Below are 21,697 nucleotides of genomic sequence, written 5' to 3'. Positions count from 1 at the left end.
ACACAAGGGCTTCACTTACTTTCCTAGAACTCTTAAGTAATGTTTGGTGTTTATAACATCAAATCTTTGAGTGGATGATATGAGTAATCTATTTTGAAAAGTGGATACATTATTAATAAAATGAATCCCTTCTCTAAGAGTGAGATCATATTTCATCAGTATTACATAGAACATGCAAATGAATTTCATGCTATATGAAAACTATGTATTAATAACTTCTTGTTTTTTATTTCTAATAATAAGACAATAAAGACAATATTTCATAAGGTGATTTAGTTGAAATTTTAACTTTATTATATAAAATAATTTATTATACTGCTGCTGTTTATTCCCTTGGCAAATAATCACTTGTATTAAAACATCTAAGAGTTAAACATTGTGTGATCAACAATGGACTTTAAATCCTATAACATATCTGACTATTTCTGCCCATAAACAATGGAATTTTTAAGTTACTGAATAAGTTTTTTACAATTAATGGTTCCTCTGACAACCTTTTGTTATTTCTTTTAAATGAATGACTTGATTACAAGGTTAACTGGTTTCATTCATGAATATGCTATATGATCTTTACCATTAACTAATTTTTATGATTTTTTTCAAAGCAAAGTCACATCGATGAGTGTATGTTCCACTATACGTTCATAAAGAAATAAATGCCTGAATAGATTCCTAGATATGGGCTAAAAGTTAATAGGTGCTAACAGAAATTTTACAAAGTTCACCAAAATCCATACTGGTACTAATAAAATATCAGGAACAAATGCTAATATTTAAGGTAAATGGGGTAAACATCAGTATTTCAAAGAGCCTTTAGCCTAAGCATGCTAACTTATAGAACGAGAAGAAACAAAATAGCTACATTTGTTGAAAATGTTTACTTAAAACACTAGAAAGAATATTCTTTCAAAAATATTAGAAATTAAGCTGTGAAAAACATTTCTTGCCTTGTTAGTAATATTAGGTCTATAAAGTGCCCTTTTTTTCCCTGACTGGACAATAACATTGAACAATCCAAACATCTAAATCATTTTTTATTTGGACTTGCTTTAAAAATCATTAGACCCTCATATATTATTATTATGTAGAACTATTATATCAAAATAATTTTAGAAACACATTTATAAATTATATAGTAAGTATTATTATAACAAATAACCATTTTCTGAAGTGACTATGGATGGCTAACTAAAATCTGGATTTCCAAAAAATAATATTTAAATTATGGATTCAATTTCTAGACGATTAAAGGGAAAATGTTTTTTTTGAAAGGTTTAAAAAGTTTATTTTAGAGTATACAAGGCTTTATCTATGAAGAAGAAAATTATATAGATTAGAGCTCACATATGTGGTTTTATAGATTCAGCTTTATATCAAGTATATTTTGCCTTTTGTTTTTAACAGTAAGGCTTTTTAAGCACAAGGTTACAAATATCCCTCTATCTTAAAAGGTTTTTACATAAACCACCAAGCACAAATTTTCAGTAGCAGCTCAATGTCTATTAGTTTTGAAAGTTCTTTAAAAAATCTGTTTTACTTTATACAGCCAGGAAGCAGCCTGTTTCCAAAACTAAATGTAACCTCAACCTTTTGCCAAGGAAATCTCTTTACCTCCAGAGAAAATAATTATTTCCTTGACAAAAGGTTGGCACTTCATTTACCCTTGAAAAAAAAATAAGAAAAATAAAACAACACATACAACTTCTCTTATTATGAATGAAAAATAGTCAAAGGGGCATCTTTGGAGCCAGAACAAAAAAATTAAAGACAAGTAATTTCACATATTTATGATAAAATATTGTTTTCAGTTTGAAATTGGGTGTATAAAACAGTTACCTACCTATCACTTAACCAGTAATGAATTACTGACATTCTAAACTATGCAGAACATAAGAAGCAACAAAAGCCCTTAACTGTCAGCTGACAGGGCAATTGCAAAGTCCATAAACCTTTTTCATAGGAATTCTTACTCTGTTCATCCCTCTTATATAAAAATAGTTTTAGTACTAATTTTCAAACACTTATATATAGTAAGCATCTCATATACATTAATATGAATCCTCCAGCAACTCTCATGATGATTTAATCCTCATTTTACGTATCAAGAAACCAAGGCACAGAGTTAAAGTAACAACTAGTAAATGGTGGAACCATGGTTGGAACTCAAGGGTTTCTTCCTTCAAAGCTTGTGTTTGCTTTTACCATGAAAGCTTAACAATATGTTTTCTGAGCTAATTAGAATGGAGGAATGGGTGGCTAAAGGCAGGCAATATAGTAAAAGGAAAGAGAACTAGGGAATAAACAGACACACAGAAAAACTCCAATAAAAAGCCAAAATGAAAAGTCAAAAAGTATCAGCATTGGTGTAGGAGTAAATAGTTCCACGCACTACAGCTTTTGAGGATTTCACTAAATAAATAAAGAGCAAAACCACAGCTAATGATCATAACAGTCTGTTTCATTAGAAAAAAGAAGTTCGATCTTGTTCAGGAGACTTTGTTAAGGCAAGAAGGTAGAAAATGTATTTTAAATAGAGAAATTTTAATCCAGTGTTTAGGATAAAATGTTAATATTCAAAAGAGACAATCTTTACCCTGTCAAAAATTAATTTGCCACCTCTCATTCTCCGAGGATGACAGATACACAAGGTATTATAAAGGTACTACTTAAATTTACTGAGGTTTTTATGGATATATGTTTTAGCTCATGGGGAAATGCAGGACAAAGCTTTGACAAATTAGATTATATGGTGGTTTGTGTAAGCTTCTGCTATTCTCAGAATTAGATTCTAATACCTTAACTTCTGAAGACTTCAGTAAGGAAAAAGATAACTTTTAAAAATTAAAACTAAAAGTTTCTTGGATAAACCATAATGGGAATTGCTCCAGTGACTTTGTTGCTCATTACCTAAAAAGCTGCTAATTTAAATATCTTAGCATGACTAAATTTAGCTTGGATTACAAACAATAAACAGTTGTTGAGCAAATGAATTTTGAAAGAACTGTTAAGGCAAATAAATACTAGGTAGTGACGATGATAATGACAATGATGATACTAGAACAAGCTGAGTAAATTCTTTAATTTTTAAACGTGTTACTTTATTACTTTATAATTTAATGTGTTTTTCCCCATAAACAAATGTGTTTTTTCCCAGGAATGAATGATCCCAGCAGTATGTTCACATCCATTTGAGGTAGGGCTTTTGAAATTTATTCTATCAGTTTTCGTTTGTTCTCAAATTCCATTTTCCAACCACCCTGCTAAATTTTTAGTTTTTTTTCCCCCAGACTTTCTTGCCTGAGAAGTGTAGTTGTTGATTTGCAAATGAGTGATTAAGTGTTATGGTACATGGGAAAGGGGTAGCATTAGAAATTCTGTCCTAAAACACACAGGGATCTAGGATTTAACACTCAAATGTTGTTGGTTAGAGTGATTCTCTTTCAGTCCATTGTTCTCATAGATTTTCTAATTTGGGAAGGACTTTAGGTATCTTCTAACTCAGTCTTCCACTCTGTAGGGCATTTTCTGCAGCACCCTGGATGGGCTGTTCTCTGACCTCTGCGTCAGTGTATTCTCTCCTGGAGTTTGGGGGACAGTGCTATATTCCATGTTGGAGACCTCTAACTAATAGAAGTTTTTCTTTATGTTGAATGGAATTTTTTTTTTAAATTTAGAACTCATTGGTCTAGGCCTAAACCATTCACAGACTCTTAGAAATGTCTTTATGCTTGCTTTAAATAGAGCCACTATTCTGAGGCCACATCTTTGTTAAAATCTATCAGGTGCTGAGCCTTGGACACATAGATTCTAAGAAAAACAGCAGCCAAGGCTATGCTTGTGTAAACATACACTGTATCCTGTTGATCCTTTGACTCTCAAAAAATAGGGCCTGGGTATATACACACCCAATGGGTGCCGTGCACACTGTCTGGGGGATGGACACACTTGAAGCTCTGACTCGGGTGGGGCAAAGGCAATACATGTAACCTAAACATTTGTACCCCAATAATATGCTGAAATGAAAAAAAAATTAAAATAAAAATGATAAAACATTAAAAAAAGCACTGAATTTCCAAATATAATAGAATCACAGTTAGAAAAGGCCATATTCCAAATATGGAAGCAATAGAGCCAATATGGGAGCACCTTGGTTGCTCTTCATATCCACATACCTGAAATTGCCTGGACTGTGCACATCTGTTTTAATGGAGTTGATTGCATACTCTGGCCTGTAGGTTCCACACCACACCTAGGATAGATAGGAATAGGAAAAGCAAAGCAGTGTGCTCAGGTTCAATCAAGGATTTGTTTGAGCAGGGTGGGGGGAAGAAGCAAAATTAAATTAAAATTTGCATTCTTTAGCCATTAAGTCGTCAAATAATGTACAACCAGGAACACAATTATTTATCATTAATATGATCTGACAGTCTATCATAAACAATGAAAGGTGGTCAAGTCAAATGCTCTGCCACATTGGTAAAAACAAGAAAATTCAACATGCACTATCTAATTTACTGTGAAATTATAACTCAAAATGATTTCCACATCTATCATTCAAGAAAGATACAATACCTGGGCAAAGTTCAAGAAGAACAGTTGTTTGTGATTTAGGTCAAGTCCAGGAAGTAATTTTTCTTCACCGTGCTTTTTAACATAATTCTGATATGCCTAGGCAGTTGATAAAATGGAAAAAAGATGATTATAATTTCTAAGTTTGTATATAAGTCTACGTAAAAGACCAGGTAATCAAGTAATTAACCTTTACATTAAAATCACTGTAATAACACATAATAATAATTTAGATATGGCAAACTACAGCTATTTCATGGATTAGAAAGAAAACTAGAATTTATTTTCAAATGCGCTGAAAAGAATAGGATATTGATTAGCAGATGACAAGAGCCTGGCACATGTCAGATGATCAATAAATGTCAATTGAATGAATGGATGACTAAAATAAGTGATGAAAAACTTATCTAAATGTTGTTCTATGGATAAGGCCAGTCACTTTGATGAATGGATTGCCAAGAAAGCCTGAAATTGCTATGTTAGGCTTAGTTACTACTCTTAGCAAAACAGACTCACACCAGACTTAGTTTGAGTGATTCTTACCAAAAGTCAAGGGATTCTCTTGAGATTCCTTAGAGGCCTAGTATCTTATAAGCCTGAGAATAAGGCTATGCAACTATTTTGGTCCCTTGAAGACAGGACAAAATAGATTGAACTTCAGTTACATTAGGAGGAAGAAATTTAGGTAACTTGAATGTCAGAGAATATTCCTAATTCTTAAGGATTTATGGACATTATTGAAAAAAGGTAGTTTTCTTCTACTGAATATACTTAAAAAAGAATTGACAACAAACTTTTTGAGATATGTCATTTCCAATTTCCAATTTGCTTCATTATATTGTAATTCTGTACTTTCTCTAGGTGAGGGTCTCTACGGAAGTACCATTAATCCAAACTTTGGCTAGATTTTCTACAGCAGTGATTCTCCATCTGGCTGTATGTCAGAATCTCCATGGGAATGTTAAGAGCACCAGTGCCTTCCACTTCCAGCCAAAACGGAGTGACAGGGATTGGATTTAACCTCCTGCTGAAGCAACCAAACAATGGACAAAATATATGAAGCAATGGTTTGCATAACACTGAACATCAATAAAAAAAAAGAACCATCCTTGAGAGATGGTAAACAAATAAAGTGAGTCCTGTGACAGCCAAGCTTATTGCCCTGAGAGTTTTCAACCCACAGCATAGGAAGGAGAACCTCAGTCAGAGCCTGGGAAACTCCTTGAATTGAGGAGGAGCTGAGAGTTCAGAGATACCAAGGACAGGGTACTACAGCGGAGAAGGCTACACAAAAAGAACTTCAGAGATCGCAGAGGGTCACCCTCAAGCATTCAGCTTAGTATTCATCTGGAGATGTGTATGAGCAAACTACTCAATGCTAGGAGAAGAATCATTCAAAAGGATTAAAGATAACAATGCCTGGGTACTCACACAGGACAAGAATGGAAAACTCCAAGATTTACACAGTAGAATCCTGTCTCAGCAGTTGGAAATAATTGTCCCTAGACTGAGAACTGTCCCAGTCCCACCTAACAAGTTCTAAAGCAAGACTCAGAAGGATCAAACCATTTCCAAGGAATTTAACTGTATCCGAGAATAAAGCTCAAGAATATTTATAGAAAAACAAAACAAAACAAATAATCCTACACCCAAAGAAGTAAAATGCACAATGTCTGGCATCCAGTAAAAAAAAAAAAAATTACCAAGCATTCAAAGCAGTAGCAATCTACCATCCCTCAGGAATCGGCTGGGAATCATTCTTTGGAAACAACACAGCAGGCTTAATCTCCCAAGCTTCATACTCTTATTGTCCTTGATCACTGCCAAGTCACAGGACCCACCATTCTTGTCTCCCTACACTTCTCTGATGCCTTCTCTTCCCAGACCCAACCACTCATGTTCTTCTCCTCACCTCTAACAGAAAGATTTCTATGGTGAACAAATAATTCTACATTCTCATCCATTCCACCAATTATTCCACTCATCCTTGTTTTAGGGAAGCCCAGCTCTAGTGTAGGGATATCTTGTCCCTTGTATCATCCCAAGTAGACTGTGCTCATTGTACCACATGTGGGCTACCTCAGGGTTGAGAGAAGCATTCAAAATCATCCTTACTCCTCCTTGTTGCTTCTAAGACCACCAATCCTCCACCCTTTTGTGAAAATCCCTACTTTTCTTATGCACATGGCATCAACTAGAACATCCTTTGTTCAGATCATCAAAGAATGACATTTTTTCTGGAGGTTGGTTGCTATATCTCCAGCACTGAGAATAGTTCCAAGACCACAGTAAAGTCCCAATAAATACTTGTTGAATGGAAGAATAAGCAGAAAGCTAAATAGAATCCTAAGTGATGCTCCACTGATAATACTCCTTTGCATATAGCAGTTTGGTTGACTGCAAGGCCACGTGCTGGAACCATATCATTTCAGTCCCCTATCATATCATGGCAAATGAACCGTGGTTTAATATAATGCCTCTGATTTACGCTGATTATTGTTCTCAAATGCTACCCCACTTGCTGCGAAACTGAGGGTCCTGTTCATTATATTGATCAAAGAGCCTGAAATAATCATCCTTATGGGACATCTTTCCTAAAAAACTTATTTCAGAGATTATTTCTTAGAATAATGTTGCCTCCTTTGTGGACTTTCATATCTCCTCATTTCTGTTGAAACAACATTCTGTGTTTTCTTTTCTTGGCTTTTTGCAAACTTAAGAGATGTGTTCAGCTCTATCACATCAACTCTATTGACCGTCATGATTGGTATATTTACAACAGCCTTTCTCTTCACACTTTTTCCATTTTCATTCATCATTTACTATTTATATGTGGTTTTTTTTTTGCAAAAGGCTTTAAAATGAATGATTAAATATGATAAACACTCCAATCACTAAAATGGAAAGAAAATATTATTACTTACTCTGTATGCTTGGCCAAGGCCTCCATTATCAGCAATGTTTTCTCCCAGTGTATTAATTCCATTGAGCTGTTAAAAGAAGACCCTGTCTTAGGATCATTAAGAAAAGCATCAATAGTTCACTTAAGATTGAATACATTTAAAACTTTTCAAGAGAATGCTAATGACATACGTGCTGTCCACCTGCCAGGTCCCAGGAAAAGTTTCCATACTGGTATATCATGCATTGGGATTGGTCTTTAAAATTATTTGCAGACTGTTGAGTCCACCAGTCGACGAGGTCTCCATCCTTGTTAAAATTTCTGCCTGTAATATATTTATTTAAGTAAAATGGGAACTCATTACAACAAGATTTACAGTAAGGTATCTTTAATTCAAAGTGTGAGAACCAAAATACTTCTGTGTATAATTGGACAGAGGATGTGAGAAACTGCTGTCCCACCCCATCCACAGGGTTGGGAAAGCCTGGACCGCTGGAGCTTATTTGCTGATGTGTCTCAGCACCGACACAGATATTTCACTCACTAGTCTCTTGATATCTCAGGTGAGGCCACCAGACAAAACACTCCTGAAATCATGCCTCGTTCTGTTGGATGTTTTTTGCCTCAACCAAGTCTGTCTGTCTAATTTGATATTTTGAGGTTTTTAAAAAGGTTGACATTTTTATTCTGACATTCATTTCATATTCTCAGACCCTTCATGAGACATGAAACTGTGGGCTCAGTTTCCCTGTACTTCAAGCGCAAAGAAACAGTCTTCCTTTTCTCCTGAAGCTTTCCTGCCAGCCCTAAACTACATTGATCTTCCTTCTTTTTAAGCTCCAATTGCATTTATATATGTCATATCTTTTGACATTTACTTTTATCACCTTTTTAATATTTATTAAATATTAAAATGTAGTGAATAAGAAAGGGGCTATGAAGCCAAACTACTTGAACTCACCTCCTGATTCCACCAATTCCTAGATTTGTAACACTGAGAAAGTCTTTCATATGCCTCTGTTTTTTTAACTTGAAAAATGAAAATAGTATTAGTATTTACCGGTTAAGACTGTTGCATAGTTTAATTGAGTTAATAGACACTTAGTCTTTTAAAAAATTATACCCTTCCTGCCTACTTTTCTTTCTCTGGGTCTCTAAAGTTGGATCTAGTTAGTTTTAATTATTTTCTTGCTTATTGTTCTCTTTTTACTTTCTTCCCACTTCTGAACTAATCATTTTCATAGCTTTGACTATCATTTCTTTACATAGTTCACATCTTTTCTTCTAATTACTCTTAGGAATTCCGCTTTCATTGAAACTCTAAATCTATTTTTTCCTTTTAGGGAAGCATATAAACATTTAAGTACCTACTTTTGAAAGGGTGTGAACTAGGTAATAGGCATAAGATGAAAAAAGCCAAAAAAGTCCCTAATCAAAAGCACTCAAACTTGAGAGTCTTATGGGAACCTGGATAGACAATACTTTCTGATTTTATTAATATATCTGATTCTCAGACATGGACATAGACCCTGACCTCTAAGGATCTGGCAAGATAAGTAACATACAATCAGAAAATAAGACCAAGCATTATCACTGGTGTTGATCAATATCACAGTGTTTTCTCAAGATAAGTATTTGCTTTTTTCTGCCAGAGTGTACAGCACACACTGCTTACCTCAATATTAGAACTTTCTGATCTTCTTAAGCAACAGTTTAAAGGGAAAACTGAAAGTACAGTAAAGATTAAGCTAATGATACACAGATGAATACATGTGGTTTTGTATTGATAAATTATAATGACTCGTAATCAAATTTATGAGGATATATCTCAGCCAAAGGAAAATGTCAGTTACACTTTACCATTGTCATCGAAGCCATGGGTGATTTCGTGTCCTATGACCATGCCAATGCCCCCATAGTTCAATGAGTTGGACTGCTGGGCACTGAAGAAGGGGGGCTGCAGAATGCCAGCTGGGAAGACTACAAGGAGAGAAGATGGTTAAGGATGATTTGTGGTCTTATTCTATGACAGCAGGCCTCAGGTCAGCGTCATGCTTGTTAAGCCGCTGTCCAGTATGTCGGTTTCACTTAGGTATATACAAAAATCTTCTGCTATAGAAACAAACGCAGGCTGTTTGTTACTGAGGACAACAAAGAGTTCATCCTGGAGGGGTACTCTAATCTATGATTTATAATCACAATTCCCTATACATTCTTTTTTAAGATTATTTTCTGCTGTAAGGAGTTTGGAGCAAGGGAAAATGAAAACCTTCATTCAGATGGTCCTTTCTCCCTTATAAATATGTGGAGGAAATAGTTCCTCAATAACGCAAATATTACTTTTAACGTTATTTCTGAAATTTTATCTATCTACAATAGCATCTTAAATAAACAGCACCACTCAACTGAAGGTATGTCTCAATCACATAACCTTATTTTTCTTTCATCAAGGCACCCATGACTACCTTATATTCTGTTTATTTATGGCTGGAGTTTTTGCTTTTTCTGTCTGCCCCACTTCACCCTAGCTCCTCAAATATTAGCCCTTTAAGAGCTAAGATTTGTGAGTCTGTATACACATCTGTTGAGTTTTTGTTCCATCTGTTTTTACAGTTCATTAGCTCTAATACCTCAAACTAGAACAGTGCCTGGAACATAATCAGTACTCAGGAAATGTGCTGAATAAATGAAGTTTCGTATGTCTACTCTGACATTTGCAGTAACTTGCTAACTTTCTCCATTTAGGGGTCTTACAAACACTTTAAACTTAATGGATCAAACATCAAACTCTAAGCCATAACTATAACTCTATTGACTTTATTATTTCTGCTAATGGCACTTGAAGGATCTCAATCACCCATGAATGTTTCTATTTATCTTAGTTACTTCCTTTCTTTTACAGAGCCATTTACATTCCACTTAGGCAAAGATCAGTAGCATCTCTTTGGTTTATCTCCTTCCTACCAGTAGCATCTCTTTGGTTTATCTCCTCCTGTCGGTATTACTGCCACTGTCGTGTTCACACTCTCATTCCTCATCTCAAGAATGAGCTAATCTGTCTCCCCACTTCTTGTCTCACCTAAATATCTATAATCTATCCTAAATCTAACCTAGAACCTGAATCTATCCTGCAGTCAGCAGCAACTCTGGTCATTATTACTCTCCTACTAAAAATCTTCAGAAGGCTTCTCACTGGTCTCTACATAAACACAACATCATCTTCTCCACCTCCGCAATTCCTGCTCCATTATCCTCTTATAATACATATTCTGGTCAAACCATATTTTCACTGTTTCTGAAATATACTAATAATGTGCTTTTCTTCTCTTCTCTTGGAATACATTTCATCTGTTTAATAAATTTTTGGGTCATGTTGTTTGACCCTAGAAAGAAATTAAAATTAATGCCCACAGTTTAGTAATTTTATCTTTCATGTTTTAAAGTTCTAGTATCTACTGAGTAGCTGAAACATTATGCTCTGAAACAAACAAAATCTTTAGTATCAACACCTGTTATCTGCAAAGCCACAGGCCATTGCTATGTGGGATATCAAGAATATAACAAAAGAGCCCTGACATTAAGAAACTGAAGATCTAGTTAGCACAGAGTAGCTAATGTTTCTTTATCTTTCAGGTGGGCTGAATATGACATAACCTTACATGGGTTTCAGGGATAAATATTAGATATTTACAGAGAAGACTTTAGAAATACTCTGAGCAATTTAACTGCTCTCCAGACTTTTAAAAAATTTGGAAAGTTGCCATAACATTCACATGACAAAATAATAAAAAAATACTTTCGTCCTTGAAGAATTTTGATGAAAGTTATACCTCACGTGTAGCTGCCTCAGCTAAACAGTGCCAAGAAATTATTTTTAGCTTAAAGTATAAAAATTATGCACAGTACTTTATTAACTTAAAGTGAATACTATCTCCCACACTATGTACTTTGATTAAAATTTACCCATTATATAAAATGCTCTTATGAAACATGCTATCAAGACTAAACATTAACTATAAAGATCTTGCAGCTTTAATTATACCCTGATATGCCACTTTTCAGGCAAGTGATAAGATTTTTATGGCTCATATTAAATACTAGTTTTCAAGTTCAGCTTTGCTAATTATGATCTCCCCTTTAACTTCCTCAGCTAATCTTGCTAGGGGGGATTTTCCTCGTTAACCTTCTTGCTGCCACTGGTAGACTTCACAACTGTTGTTTATAACCAACTGCTTGGTTGTACATTTTTTACATTCATGATTGTCAACAAGTTAGTTAATTAAATTAGACATTGGTCCATGAAACAAGACTGTTTCTCCTCTTCCTCCTACTCTGCTACCCCACCCCACTCCCACCACTTCACCACTTCACCACAGCAACTTTCCTAAGTTATTTTTAAAGGCTGCAAGCAATTCAATTTTAGAATATTTCAGATAAAGCTCACGTTTGCAATCAGGTAAAATTTTTTTGGTGGAAAATGATTAAACATTCTTTTATATTAAATGGAGTAGCAACATGTTTGGAAACATTTTCTCAATTTTCAAGTCTGAAAATAATACTCCTAGGAATGAAAAAGACACTTTAGAAAATTTAATTATCTCAAGGTATTCATAGACCACACAGGCTGAATATAGCAAATAGCTTATACATTTCTGAAATTTAAAAATATTCATTTAAAGGTTTCCTACTGAAATTTTAATGAAAAAGGAGAATACAGCAGTAGTAAGATTTTCCATCTGATTCAATCATTTCCTTGGACAGGAGTTTAAGGTTTAATAAGATGATTCAACTCTGCCTGGAACTTGCAGAGTAAAATTTGACAAACATTCAAGGGCAACTTTCTTAATGGCATGACATGGAAGGCTGCTAGAGCACCATGAAGCAACTGTGCAAGGAAGAGGAAGAGAAAATTAAACACTTTCAGTATGCCTTCTTTCCTAGAAATTGACTTCGTTTATGTGAAGTGGTGAGGGGGTGTAACAAATTTGAGTGTGAGTTCGGACAAAATATGGTGGGGGATGAATTAAAAAGTAGAAATTATTGATATGAGTAACTCCCTAATGACAATAAAATATTTTTTAACATAAAAGCATAAAATGACCAATCCCAGGAAAAAGTATATACAATCTAACTTGAGGTGTTTGTATGTCTGTGTGTGTGGGGGGTCATGTATGTGGTATATGCTATTCTATACCAACTCTAATGGTGTAATGAATATCATACCAAATCCATTAACACAGTACTGCAGAAGATATGTCTGTGTGTATTTATATGCACACACACATTTCTATCAAGGAGAAAGGTGAAAATCTGAATCTTCAATTATTTTTAGTTAAGACAATCCCCACTTTGAAGATCTAAATGAATTGTCAAAGAGAAAAAGTGCATATTTCAAAGATTTCCCCTATTGCATGACACTTTCCCCTTCTTGAACTGCTGTTATTAACAGACAAGCATATGAAAAGAGGTTAACAAGTTTTCTTATTTCATATTTCCATCAGATGCATTTATCTTGACAATTATTAAAATGGTCTTTCTTATATATTAAGAATGCGGGGGTTGGAGTGGTGGTTCACTCCTATAATCCCAGCACTTTGGGAGGCTGAGGCAGGAGGATTACTTGAGCCCAGGAATTTGAAATGAGCCCAGGCAACATAGAGAGACCCCATCTCTACAAAAAATTTAAAAATTAGCTGGACATGGTGGCACACACCTGTGGTCCCAGCTACTCAGGAAGCTGAGCCAGGAGGATCACTTGAGCCTGGGAGTTCACGGCTGCAGTGAGCTGTGATCTTGCCACGGCACTCCAGCAGACAGAGATAGACTCTTTCTCTAAAAGAAAAATGCTTACTATGGCCAATTATTCATTATTCACAGGATAATTGTCTATTTTGTGAAATGTTGGGCCACTTTTACCTTCTTTTTCCTTTTGCTATGTGCTTGTTTGATTTGAGGACAACAAACTCAAAATGAGAACATTTCCAGCTCTTCTCTGATCAGAGAATCTCTGGAGTAGACTAATTTTTAGCCACCTCCAGGGACTTGAGGTAATTCAGAGTCAAACAAAGTCCTGTCTTGGGACTTTAAGCTGCCTGGGCCTACTCTAGCTGAACATGCCAAAGTGGTCCTACAGAGGATGTAGCAGCACCAGGTCTGATAGGATCCAGGGTTCTCCCTGAGCTGGACTGAAATGAAACTATATCCCTTAGTTTGCCCTAATGCACAGCTAAGGGTCTAGATTGCCTCACTGTGCCTTGGTATTATACTGAAAATTAATTTGGCAATGAATTAATTACCTTTTTCTTCTTAACTTAAAAGCAATGCAGAAAGGTGTAATTAAACTTTAACAGTCTCAGTGTAGAATGAACTAGATCTTACACTGACATAACTACTGAATATTAAAAATAAGTTTTCAAAGTGAAGACCCTCCAGAGAGAAAGGCATTTCTAAGAAAAGTTCTGAATGGCTTTAGAAATATATCACAAAGGATTGACTGCATGGTTCCAAGGAGTTGATCATTAAGCAGGTTCTGGTCTGAGTTTAGGCAATCATTTCCATAGCCAGAGGACATATTAGCTTAGACTTTGAGTTACCTGATTTGAACCTGGGTGCACACATCTTACTTATTATCTATATGTTATATAAAGACTACCTTTTCTGATTATATCATATAATTCATTTTCATTTCATGTACCAAAGTAAATTCCAGATGGATTAAATTTTTACTCCAAAATTAGAAACCATAAAAATACTAAAAGAAGATGTAGATAACTTCTTAACCTACCTCTTCTTAACTTAAAAGCTATGGAGAAAGGTGTAATCAAACTTTAAATAAAAGGATATAATTTTGTTTAAGATTTGTTTATTAATCAATGATAAATATCTTACAGGATTTTTCATAATTTCTAATTGGTAACAAAATTCAAGAAAAATGAGGCTTACAACAGACTCTGAGATAGAAGAAGAGTAGTTTAAAATCATGCTGAGGTTATCTTCTTTTTTTTCTTGTTTTTTAAGAGAACAGGGTCTCACTTTGTCATGTAGGCACCCAGGAATGTAGTAGCATGATCATAGCTCACTGTAGCCTCAAACTCTTAGGCTCAAGTGGTCCTCCTGCCTTAGTCTCCCAAGTAGTTAGGGCTACAGGCATCCTTCACTATGTCTAGCTATCTTTTAAAAAATTTTTTGTAGAAGTGGAGATGCTTGGTATATTGCCCAGGCTAGTCTCTAATTCTTGGCCTCAAATGATCCTCTTGCCTCAGCCTTCCAAAGTCCTGGGACTACAGGCGTGAGCCACCAAGCCCAGCTGTCTTCCCTCTTGATTCTAGATCACATTTAGAGTTGAAGAGCAGGACAGAACACACCTAGAGTACGAAGTACATCTGGAGGCTCTACTGTTCATTTAGAACTCCTCTGGCAGGACTGAGTCAGTTGGATACCTTTCTAATGCTAATAACGCTCCAAAAAAACTGGGTCCATTTATGTGATAGGAGAGAGTTCAAAGATGTCCAGGCCTTCCCAGGAAGAGAAAAAATATATCTTATTCATATTAAGTCATTCAGTTATTCAGTATATATGACCATTCAAGTATTATTTTTATGTATATGTCTGTGATATTACTATCAGTGATCATAAATTGTTAGGTAAATACAATTTCATATGGTTAAACTTAATATAATTGAGTTTTTAACTTTATAAACTCCTTGGTGGCTTCCAGAATGAAGATGACATAGATAGGGCTATCTCTACCAGAACCAGCGTACATAATTGCCAGGAGAATTGTATCTGTGCAAAGTAGGCTGTTGGAACTTTAAGCCACTTTAAGATGCTGATGCTTAGGAAGTCTTAAAGTCAATATAACTTCATATGGCTATATTTAAGATACTTTTAAAAAGTACTTAGGAATAAGATACAAGTACTTAGAAATAAGAAAAACCATTTTAGCTATAAATGGGAATATTATAAAAGAAACAAAACTACTTAATGTGGTTTGTAATAATTTAAATTTTGAAAGCATTCCCACTAAGAACTGGAACAAGACAAAGGTACCCACTGTCATCACTTCTATTCAACATACTGCTGGAAGTCCTAGCCAGAGCAATCAAGAGAAAGAAATAAAGGGTATCCAAATCAGGAAAGAAGAAGTTAAATTATCACTGCTGATGATATGATCTTATATCTAGAAAACCCCAAATACTCCACCAAGAGACTCCTGGAATTAATAAATAAATACAGCAAATCTCAGCTTATAAAATCAGTGTACACAAATCAGTAGCATTTCTATACACCAATTATAGTCAAGGTGAGAGTCAAATCAAAAACTCAATACCATTCACAATAGCTACAAAGAAAATAAAATAGCTCGGAATATATATAACCAAGGAGGTGAAAGATCACTACAAACAGAACTATGAAATAATGAGGAAAGAAATTGCAGATAATACAAATGGAAAAACATATCATGCTCACAGATTGATAGAATAAACATTGTTAAAATGTCCACATTACCCAAAATGAGTTACAGATTCAATGCAATCCTCATTAAAATACCAATGTCATTATTTCACAGACCTAGAAAAAAATAATTCTACGCTTTGTTTGGAACTAGAAAAGAACCCTGATAGCCAAACCAATCTTAAGCAAAAAGAACGAATCTGGAGGCATCACATTATCAGACTTCAAACTATACTACAAGGCTATAGTAACCAAAACAGCATGGTATTGGCACAAAAACAGAGACGTAGACCAATGGAACAGAAGAGAGAACCCAGATACAAAACCATCCACATATAGCCAGCTGATCTTTGACAAAGCATACAACAACATACACTGGGGAAAAGAAGCCCTATTCAATAAATGGTGCTGAGAAAATTGGATAGCCACATGCAGAAGAATGAAACAGGATCCATATCTCTCACCACTCACAAAAATTAAACCAAGATGGATAAAAGACTTAAATGTAAGGCATGAAACCATAAGAATTCTAGAAGAAAATATAGGAACAACTCTTCTAGATATCAGCCTAGGTAAAGAATTTATGAAGAATACTCTAATGACAATCACAGCAACAATAAAAATAAATAAATGGGCCTTGGTTAAATTAAAAAGCTTCTGCACAGCTAAGGAAATAATAGATAGAGCAAACAGACAACTAGAAAATGGGAGAAAATATTCACAAGCTATATACCTGATAAAGGGCTAATAACTAGAATCTACAAAGAGCTCAAGCAAATCAGCAAGAAAAAAAACAAATGTCATTTAAAAGTGGGCAAAAGACATTAGCAGAAGCTTTTGAAACGAAGACAGACAAATGGCCAATAAGCATATGAAAAAATGCTCAACATCATTCATCATCAGGGAAATGCAAATTTAAACCATAATGAGATATAACCTTACCCCAGTTAGAATGGCTTTTATTAAAAAGTCTAAAAACAATAGATGCTGGCTTGGATGCTGAGAAAAAGGAACACTTATACACTGTTGGTGGAACTGCAAATTAATACAACCTCTGTGAACAACAGTATTGAGATTTCTCAAAGAACTTAAAAGAAATCTATCATTCAATGCAGCAATCCTACTACTGGGTATTTACACAAAGGAAAAGAAGTCATTTTATCAAGAAGACACCTGCACTTGAATGTTTATTGCAGTACATCACAATTGCAAAGATGTGGAATCAGGTCAAGTCGCCATCAGTTCATGAGTAGATTAACAAAATGTGGTATATGTAAACCATGGAGTTCTACTCAGCCATAAAAAGGATGAATTAATGCCTTTTGCAGCAATTTGGATGGAACCAGGGACTACTAATCTAAGTGAAGTCTCTCAAGAATGGAAAAACAAACACCATATGTACTCACCATTAAATTGTAACTGACTGATGAGCACACATGTGCACAGAGGGAAGAAAAACTCAGTGAAAATCAAGCATGGAGTACAGGGGAGGAGGGGATAAGTAAAACATACCTAACAGGTACAATGAACACAATCTGGGTGATGGGCACACTTACAGCCCTGACTTAAACATTACAAAAGGGACCCAGTTAACCAAAAACATTTGTGCCACTATTATATTTTGAAATTAAAAAAAAGTAACCAACCAACAATAAAATTAAAATTTCCTATTATAGTGAAAAGAGGTACATGGATGCACTTATTTTCAAGAAGTATATTCAATAAATCAATGCTATCAAAAAGTGGGCAAAGGACATGAACAGAAATTTTTCAAAAGAAGACAGAGGAATGGCCAAAAAACATGTGAAAAAATGTTCAACATCTTTAATCATCAGGGAAATGCAAATCAAAACCACAATGAGATATCACTTAACTCCAGTGAGAATGGCCTTTATTAAAAAGTCCCATAACAACAAATGCTGGCGTGGATGTGGAGAGACAGGAACACTCATACACTGCTGGTGGGACTGCAAACTAGTGCAACCTCTGTGGAAAGCAATATGGAGATACCTTAAACAGATACAAGTAGACCTACCATTTGATCCAGCAATCCCATTATTGGGCATCTACCCAAAAGAACAAAAGACATTCTGTAACAAAGATATCTGCAACTGAATGTTTATAGCAGCACAATTCACAATTGCGAAGATGTGGAAACAACCCAAGTGCCCATCAATACATGAGTGGATTAATAAAATGTGGTATATGTATACCATGGAGTACTACTCAGCTATAAGAAACAATGGTGATATAGCACCTCTTGTATTTTCCTGGAAAAAGTTGGAAACCATTCTACTAAGTGAAGTATCCCAAGAATGGAAAAATAAGCACCACATGTACTCACCATCACATTGGTTTCCCTGATCATCACCTAAGAGCACATTCAGGAATAACATTGATTGGGTGTAGGGCAGATGTGCGTTGGGGAGGGGATGCGTGTATACATACGTAATGAGTGTGCGATGCACTGTCTAGGGGATGGACACCTTTGAAGCTCTGACTTGGGGCTGGGGGCAAGAGCAATATATGTAACCTAAACTTTTGTACCCCCACAATATGCTGAAATAAGAATAAAAAAATTGTATTATACCACCAGAACTATAATAAATTAGATTGCTTCGTCTACTATAAAATAAATAAATAAATCAATGACTCAGTTTCAGCTGTGCCTATTTGAGAGTATTGTAAATTGCTCATACAATGCACTACTGATTGGGAATAGTAGAGAAATATTAAAGAATTATTTAGGAATACATCTTACCTATCTGATTTCTGCCTGAAGAATAAAATGCATTGACTACAGCTGCTCCACTTATCCACCTGTAAAAAACATAAGAACTCGTTACAAATGATACTGCATTACCTGATTCAATCTGCTCACCATAATAAAAGCATTATTACTATTCCTAGATGACTTTTAACTTTCTATTTGAAATATGATCAACAAATTAAAATTAGCTTACTAGGTGGGAGCTCATTTGAAAGTATTTCTATTTCTTGAAAACACTGGCATATATCACATCCAGGTCTGCAATCTGTTATTTTATTTGCATGCATTTTTGTGGAGGCATCTGACAGTGCAAAACCTATTAACGTGTATTTTTTCAGAAATTGCAATGAGTTAAGATTAGATTGAAATGTATTTAGCTTTATGTTCCTGAGACTAGGTAACTATGCCAATAATTCTGGATCAGTTGACAGAATATTGAAGTACAGGTTCTTAAAACTTCAGATTCAAGCATATTTAAAACAATTTAATTCTTGATTTATAAAGAGCCTTTTAGGGAATTAAGCTATCTCAGGTAGTTAGATTGGAGTAATGTGCCTCTGATTATTGTCATTTGAATTTATTTTTTTAAAAATCCAACATTCCTAATTGAGCAAAGATATATTTTTATGACTCTGAAATGAAACCCAGGTAGTTCTTAAGTAGAGTTTGTTTGTCTATACCATGTTTTAGGCTCTGTATAGAACCTAGAAATTTTATAAAATACAGTTGCTGACTTCAGGAGACTCTAGTTTAGTTGAGGAGATGAGAAAGACACATAAGTAATTATAACACAAGACTGATAAAATGATAAAAATAGCTCCCAGATGATAATTTGAGGGCTGAAGGACAGGAGCCAATGTTTCCATGTCATTCTGCTCAGAAGTTATGAAGACTGTCCATCAATAATCATGTGTTTAGAACTTTTGTGCAACAGGAATAGTATTCTCATCTCAACAGACTTACATATATTGTCATATGCTCACTGAAAAATGGACACTTTGACTTCAGATAACCTCTTAAATGTTGGCACACATGCATACACTTAAGACTATTGTATATTACTATCTAATGGCTTTATTGTGGTTATTCTACTTTTAGGGCAAAGTGTGACAATTATCATCCTACTCACAGAAAGAGTTACAGTAATTAGTACAGTAAGGTTAAATCAGAATTGTTTCCAGACCCTGCTTCATTAGGTAAGCATTACAAAGTCATCTGCCCAAATCAGCATTTTAGTTACAATATCAGTAACTATTGTGGGATGTCAGAGGTGAGTCCTATTTTGATCTCTTAAAAACAACTGGCAAAGGGCCATATATAACAACTTTCTGGTAAATTCTGAGTAAGTATGGGTGTTGTCTTCTCCAATACTATGACTAAGACTTTGCATAAAAGGGATTTGAGACATTTTAAAAAACCCAGTTAACATTTCTGTGAATTTTCTTTAGAAAGAAAATAAGCTTGGAGATGAGGAAGAATGGTTGATAAACGTGTTTCTTTCTTAGTTTTTTACTGTTGTTGCTTTAAATGGAGAAAACATTTTAAACAGGATGGGGGCACTGATACAGCCAAGTCATCAACATTTTAATACTTCTTGCAGGTTGATGATTACAAGAATATAATTTTATTTATTTTAATTAAACTCCACTTGCTTCCCGCATAATTTGTGGTGATTCACAAGAAAAACACTTATTTGTAAACCCAGGGACATTAGACTACAATCGAGAGATCAGAAACTACATAGAATGAATAGATTTCATTTGTGTGACTAGGAAATATTATAAGAGAAAATATTTATGTAAACAAAAATTATGATCAGGAAGAATAATATAACTATGTTTATGTCTATTTACACAGTTACTATGATGTAGGTTCAAACATGGTTCCAATTTGCCAGACAAAAGGCCCAAATGGAAAATGTGCTCACACTACTCCTGAGGAAAATATTGTTCCTTGAATGACTTGTAACATGTATTTCTGATGTGTCCTGAAAATTCTGATAGCAAAAATGGCAGCAAATTTTATATGTAAACAGCTTATAATTATTAAAATTATAATTACTATAAAAGTTAATTTAATGTGTTTCCAGGTCTTACTGGTTTTAGGGTTCAGTTTCTCACTTAAGAACTTCTGATTTAGTGACAGTAAATTCTGCATGGACTTTTATGGGTAATTACAAATAATACTTCAAATTGTTTGGCTCCGGACTAGTCAAAACTTCTAGAAGAAATTGAAAAGATGCCAATCCAAATTGTTTTTAAATTAAGTGTTATTACAGAGGAGAGGAACTAGATATACAAAACTGATGTTTCTGACAACAATAGATCTCAAAAGCAGGACATAGATGAAGGAAGTTTATATGATATTACCCATCTTGTGTTTATTGCCTTTGTAAAAATAAATGTCATATCTTTTGTTTTAGTGCTTTTCTCCTCTTCTGTTACAGTGTTTTTAAGGGCTTTAAGATTACATTTTGATTAATGTTTGTAACTTTCCAGTAGGGAGAGTTTTGGATATTAAAATGTCCCCTGTGAATTATACCTACAGGAAAATGGGTAGCTATTTATGGCCATAGAACACGCAAATAAAATTAGAATTATGGTGGTTGGGTTTACAGAACACGAGTGCGTGATATTTGCCTTTTCTTTCTAGAGATCTTTCATGATGCAACCTCAGACCACTCTGGGGAATTATCCTGATTCAAAAGCACAGAACATTTTGTCCCTTCAGAACTTGAAGTACTGTGATTAGATCATTACACCTTAAGCAAGGTAATGGTAACACAGCTATAGACTGAATGCCTAATATTTGTGGTCAATCATGAAATATCTCACTACGTTAATGTTAGAGCTAAATTAACAGGGCAAAGAAAATGCTTTTCAAATTTAAACAGTGATGTAACAAAATAAGTTCTTCTGATTTGGTGGCAGTCTTCATAAATAGAGAAGCGTCCATATATGGAACACAGAAGAATTTGACTTTGAAAGCAGCACAGAGAAGAG

General features: G+C 34.7%; 1 protein-coding gene across 3 annotated transcripts in view; it reads right to left on the bottom strand.

Moving 5' to 3' along the window:
* The window catches only part of MME (membrane metalloendopeptidase), a 91,109-nt gene that overhangs the window by 4,677 nt on the left and 64,735 nt on the right, over nucleotides 1–21,697 (bottom strand). For all 3 annotated transcript variants that reach the window (XM_045539514.1, XM_045539513.1, XM_045539515.1), the window contains exons 17-22: nucleotides 18,687–18,745; nucleotides 9,332–9,451; nucleotides 7,663–7,796; nucleotides 7,494–7,559; nucleotides 4,573–4,668; nucleotides 4,173–4,249 (exon numbers count right to left, since the gene is read on the bottom strand). In XM_045539514.1, coding sequence (XP_045395470.1) covers nucleotides 4,173–4,249; nucleotides 4,573–4,668; nucleotides 7,494–7,559; nucleotides 7,663–7,796; nucleotides 9,332–9,451; nucleotides 18,687–18,745 — 552 coding nt within the window. The remainder of the gene's footprint in view (nucleotides 1–4,172; nucleotides 4,250–4,572; nucleotides 4,669–7,493; nucleotides 7,560–7,662; nucleotides 7,797–9,331; nucleotides 9,452–18,686; nucleotides 18,746–21,697) is intronic.

Source organism: Lemur catta, chromosome 1, assembly GCF_020740605.2.
Source record: "Lemur catta isolate mLemCat1 chromosome 1, mLemCat1.pri, whole genome shotgun sequence".
NCBI classification, from domain to species: Eukaryota; Metazoa; Chordata; class Mammalia; order Primates; family Lemuridae; genus Lemur; species Lemur catta.
The sequence above is the reverse complement of the archived record's forward strand: the minus strand, read 5'-3'. Positions and strand labels throughout refer to the sequence as shown.